This window comes from Arachis duranensis, chromosome 4 (genome assembly GCF_000817695.3).
Source record: "Arachis duranensis cultivar V14167 chromosome 4, aradu.V14167.gnm2.J7QH, whole genome shotgun sequence".
In the NCBI taxonomy this organism is placed as follows: domain Eukaryota; kingdom Viridiplantae; phylum Streptophyta; class Magnoliopsida; order Fabales; family Fabaceae; genus Arachis; species Arachis duranensis.
This window is the reverse complement of record NC_029775.3, coordinates 71,208,816-71,213,871: the sequence shown is the minus strand read 5'-3', so window position 1 is coordinate 71,213,871 and position 5,056 is coordinate 71,208,816. Positions and strand designations below refer to the sequence as shown.

The 5,056-nt window shown below is 35.1% G+C and overlaps 1 protein-coding gene across 2 annotated transcripts; it reads left to right on the top strand.

The window, feature by feature from the left end:
• The first annotated feature begins 880 nt into the window (after nt 1–880).
• Nucleotides 881–4,435, top strand: LOC107484700 (scarecrow-like protein 9). 2 transcript variants are annotated; one of them, XM_052261028.1, is made up of 3 exons: nt 881–980; nt 1,405–3,799; nt 3,895–4,435. In XM_052261028.1, the coding sequence occupies exon 2, from the start codon at nt 1,510–1,512 to the stop codon at nt 3,733–3,735; it is 2,226 nt and encodes a 741-aa protein (XP_052116988.1). In that variant the 5' UTR covers nt 881–980; nt 1,405–1,509; the 3' UTR covers nt 3,736–3,799; nt 3,895–4,435. The 2 variants fall into 2 exon arrangements, with proteins under 2 accessions (XP_052116988.1, XP_052116987.1); XM_052261027.1 differs by having other exon boundaries at nt 1,388–3,799; nt 3,895–4,434.
• The last annotated feature ends 621 nt before the right edge of the window (nt 4,436–5,056 follow it).

Here is a 5,056-nt window from a genome sequence, read left to right as displayed (position 1 = left end):
TTTCAAAATTATAAAGAATTACATATTACTATATTTTATTTTAATTTTTAGAATACTTTATACGAGTGCCATAACAAGATGGATAAAAAATATTCTTTCTGACAGCAAACAACATTAGACTCCACCCTTACTTTTGCAAAACACGTGTCTCCCTGCCATACAGTCTTAAAGCTTTCTAGTTTCTAGACCTCAACCCCACACGCACCCATGTTACATTTCAACCCGTTCTTATTTCTTTTCCACGGCTATAGCCAGTCAGTCATCAATCTCATCATGTCGCTAGGCAAAAAAACCAACGGCTCAGATTAACCCTTACATTTTTCTATGGACCCCAACATACTTTCTGTCTCCTCCCTTTCCCCTCGAGTAACCTATAAGCCCGCTTCTTCGTTTCTCTTCCACGGGTATCCAATTCCAAAAGACACAAGAGATTAATTCAGCTCAGATCTAAAATTGATTTAAAATGCAAAAGTGACAATAAGCATGATTTATATTTGAGATATATTAGTTTTTGAAAAATAATAATATTAATAAAATTTTTTATAAATTTATTTAAAAATATAAATTTTCAAAAATTTATTTATTATTTTATTCTTATTTAAAAATATGTTGATAATTAATGAATTATTATATATATAAAATAAGATTTAAATTTATTCTTAAATATCTTTTATTAAGTGAAGAGTGTTATATTTTTTATTAATTAAATAAATTTAATTTTTTATTTATTATATTTTATATCAATGACATATATTTTAAATTTAAATTTTAATATTAAGAATTTAAATTTAAAATGTAAATGTAAATTTCAAAATGTAAAGAGTGCTGCATCTCTAAGTTTTTTAAAAACGGATTATTACTTTATGAGAGATTGAGAGTTAAATNAGAAAGCTCTTTCGGCAATTGGCACCCTTTTCATTCTTTATCCAAAGCTTCCTGTGTTGGGAACTTGTGCTGTGGTGGGTCTGCCATGCTGAGAGGTAAGCCTCTGGTGATGTCTGTTTCAACGTTTTCTGTTTCTTGCTCCCGTTGTTCTTCATTCTCATTACTATCACTACTTTCATATTTACTTTCATTTTCTTTCTATTTTTTAATTATTATTTTTAAATGTTATGCTAATTTCATTTTCTTCCACTTATAGAGCTCTGCGTTTGAAATACGGCAGCTTTTGGTGTCTAATGTAGAAAAGTAGCGGCTACTTTCTACATGTTTCTCTTATTTGTCATCTTTTGATTTTTTTTTACTTATTTATTTGTAAATCCTGTTTTCATCTTTTGATTATTTTTTTTCCTTTTTCTTTTTAATTCCACATGATGATACCTATTAAGTTTGACTTTATTTTCTTAATATTTATTTTTTGTTTATATGGTTGTGTTTTGATTTGAAGGATTCTGTTTTTCTTAGAGGGAGAGAGCGAGTGGTTCAAATAGAAGAGGAAAAAGTTGTTATTGAAGATTGGTTAGGAGTAAAAAATTTGAATTTTTATGTCAAGAAAAGATAGCATAGTATATGATAATGGATCCACATCTTCATGGATTTGGTGGTTCCACAAAGGAATTCCGGTTGGAGAATCAGTCTTTGCCAATTGTGCAGAATCAGAGGTTTGAAAATGGTTTATTTGATCAAAGTAGGGAATTCGGTTACCTTCAGTCCAATCTACTGCCACCAGCTAATAATACACATTCATCCTCAATTTTGACAAATGATGAGCCTTCTCCGGAGGATTGCGATTTTTCTGATGCAATTTTAGGATACATCAATCAAATCCTAATGGAAGAAGACATGGAAGACAAGACATGTATGCTTCAAGATTCTTTGGATCTTCAGGTTGCCGAGAAATCGTTATATGAGGTGATAGGTGAAAAGTATCCATCTCAGCCATTAGGGATTAATCCAAATGATGGGGAAGGAGTTAATGACTTGTTTGAAAACTATGGTAGTGATCTTGTTAATGACGGCGATCTTAGAAGCATTGTTATGAGTAGTTCGTTTCTGCGGAACTCAGAGGAAGTACATCGCCAAAACTTTCAAGGGAATAGCATTTCACAGTCATCTCATAGTTCTTCGAATAGCGTAATAAGCAGCTTGGAAGGTCCTGTTGAATCTCCAAATAGCATTCTTCAGGTGCCAGATATGAGCAGTGAGAGTCAATCTATTTTGCAATTTCAGAAGGGTGTCGAGGAGGCTAGTAAATTTCTTCCAAGTGGAAACGGTCTCTTTTCCAATTTTAGTGCAGCTAAGTTGTCGTCACCGTTAGAGCCTAAATTGGGGACCAATGCATTGTCTGTTAAGGTAGAGAAGGATGATGGCGAGTCTTTTCTAGCAGGATCCAAGGGAAGAAAGCATTCTGACAGGGAAGAGGGAGACGACGAAGAAAATAGAAGCAGCAAGCAAGCTGCAGTTTATTTGGAACCTACATTGCGGTCAGATATGATTGATATATTCCTGCTTCACAGCGCAGGGGATGGTAAGCAACATTATATGGCACGTCGTGATGCTTTACAGAATAAGAACACGGACAAGATGTTGCCGAGAAATGGTAAGTCAAAAGCATCGAAAACTGGGAAGGGGCGTGGTAAGAAACAAAATGGGAGAAAAGAAGTGGTTGATTTGAGAACCCTTCTGGTTCTTTGTGCACAAGCTGTTGCAGCCGATGACTCCAAAAGTGCCCATGAGTTTCTTAAGCAGATCAAGCAGCACTCGAGTCCTTTTGGAGATGGAAGTCAGAGGTTAGCTCATATGTTTGCAGATGGCCTCGAGGCACGCTTGGCAGGCACTGGAAGCCAAATCTATAAAGGCTTAATTTGTAAAAGAACATCAGCAGCTGATGTTCTTAAAGCATACCATCTATACCTTGCTGCATGCCCGTTTAGAAAGATTTCAAATTTTATGTCAAACATTACAATTAGGACATCTTCTGCAGACTCAATGAGAGTTCATGTTATAGATTTTGGTATCCTTTATGGTTTCCAGTGGCCGACTTTTATTCAGAGGCTTTCGTGGAGATCTGGGGGACCACCGAAACTTCGGATCACAGGAATTGACTTCCCACAACCTGGTTTCAGGCCTGCGGAGAGAATTGTAGAAACGGGACGTCGCTTGGCAGCTTATGCTGAAACTTTCAATGTCCCATTTGAGTACAACGCCATAGCAAAAAAGTGGGAAACAATTCAACTGGAAGAACTGAAGATCGATAGAGATGAATATGTTGTTGTTACTTGTTTTTATCGAGGCAAAAACTTATTGGATGAATCTGTGGTAGTGGAAAGTCCAAGGAATAAGTTCCTCAATTTGATAAGGAAGATCAACCCAGATATCTTCATTCATGGCATTATTAATGGGGCCTTTAATGCCCCTTTTTTTGTTACTCGATTCAGGGAAGCACTGTTTCACTACTCTTCACTGTTTGACATGCTTGAAACTATTGTGCCACGTGAAGACTGGGAGAGGATGCTGATTGAGAAGGAGATATTCGGGCGAGAAGCATTGAATGTTATAGCCTGTGAAGGCTGCGAGAGAGTTGAGCGGCCAGAGACATATAAGCAGTGGCAAGTCCGAATATTAAGGGCCGGGTTTACGCAACAACCTTTTGATCCTAAGTTAATAGGGATGGCAATGGATAAAGTAAGGTCTGGCTTCCACAAGGATTTCCTAATTGATGAAGATGGTCAGTGGTTGGTGCAAGGTTGGAAGGGGCGAATCATTTACGCACTCTCTTGTTGGAAACCTGCATGACTAAGATGGTACGACCACATCCGCTGAGGGTTTTGTGAATTGGTTTTACTCATGAGGATTTCAGGTAATGTAGCCACCTCATATTTTTCAGTTCATCTGGAAAAATATGGCTTGTGTGATTGTTATGCATTGTGAACTGAATCTGATGAAATTGAACAGGGCATGTGCAATTTGGCTCAAGCTGCGAGCTCGGTCCACCAAAACATGGACAGAGAATGGTTTAACCATTTGTGAGTTGTACCACATGCCTTTCAGCGTTAGATCATTTAGGAAGTTTATAGTTTGATACCTGACGTGGGTTTTCAGATTAATCCGATCTAGTGTTGTAGATTAGTTTGCCATGTAATAAGGTCAATCTTTTGAGTTTGATTGCTGTTTCCAATTGAGGTTAATACCCTGACACCTTTTGTAGGTAACTTAACTGAAGATGATATAGCTTGTGTACTTTTTTTCTGTGAACACAATCTAAAGTGACATATTATCTGGTTCTCATGGTAATTAAGGACTCAAGGAGTACTTCGAAGAAAAGAAAGATCTCTTTAGAATGGAGAAATTATCTAAATCAAAAGTTTAGCCTTTTATTCTTTTTATTTTAGTTTTTGGAGACAATGGCAGGAAGAAAATTTCAGGCATTACACTGATAAACCACACTGGGTTTTGGTTCACCTAAATCATGTAAGCTTAAAAAGCAAGTATACGTAAATTCTGGAATTTGAAGATTTGGTTACCTCGACAATACCCCAAACATAAACAATTCAAAACCCTTTACCAATATTACAATCTAGGGTTATCATGTTTGAAAAATAATTAATAAAAAAATATATAAATTGATTTTTAAAGAATTTCAGATTAAACACTTTATTTTTTAATAAATATTTATTTTATAGAAGGTTTGAGAATTATTTTTGTTAGAGAGATTGGTTTTACCGTTATTTTGAAAGGAGATTAATTTGTTCTATAGTGTTATTTTTATGATTTAACTGTCTTATAATAAAATTTATTATAGATTTATTTACTCATCATATATATTAAAAATTTGATTGAAAATGAGAATAATAAGTGTTTTTCGATCTGAAATTCTTTCGGGATTAATTTGAGTGTTTTCTAAAAAGTAATTTGATTTACTTGTAGTTATTGGAAATGAGTCAATGACCAAAAGTGGTACGACATCTCTATACAATTTCTCATGAATTTATAGACGTGTGAAACATTAAGGATGTAGCAGATGAACTGCTCATTAAATAAACAACTCTATATAAGTCAAGAATTAGTCAACTGGTAAACCAGAAGTACTGGTGACTTTAACCGGATGTTACTACTA

Bases quoted from the DNA above. Each gene is read 5' to 3' on its own strand.
- LOC107484700 (XM_052261028.1), top strand. From the start codon at position 1,510: ATGATAATGGATCCACATCTTCATGGATTTGGTGGTTCCACAAAGGAA.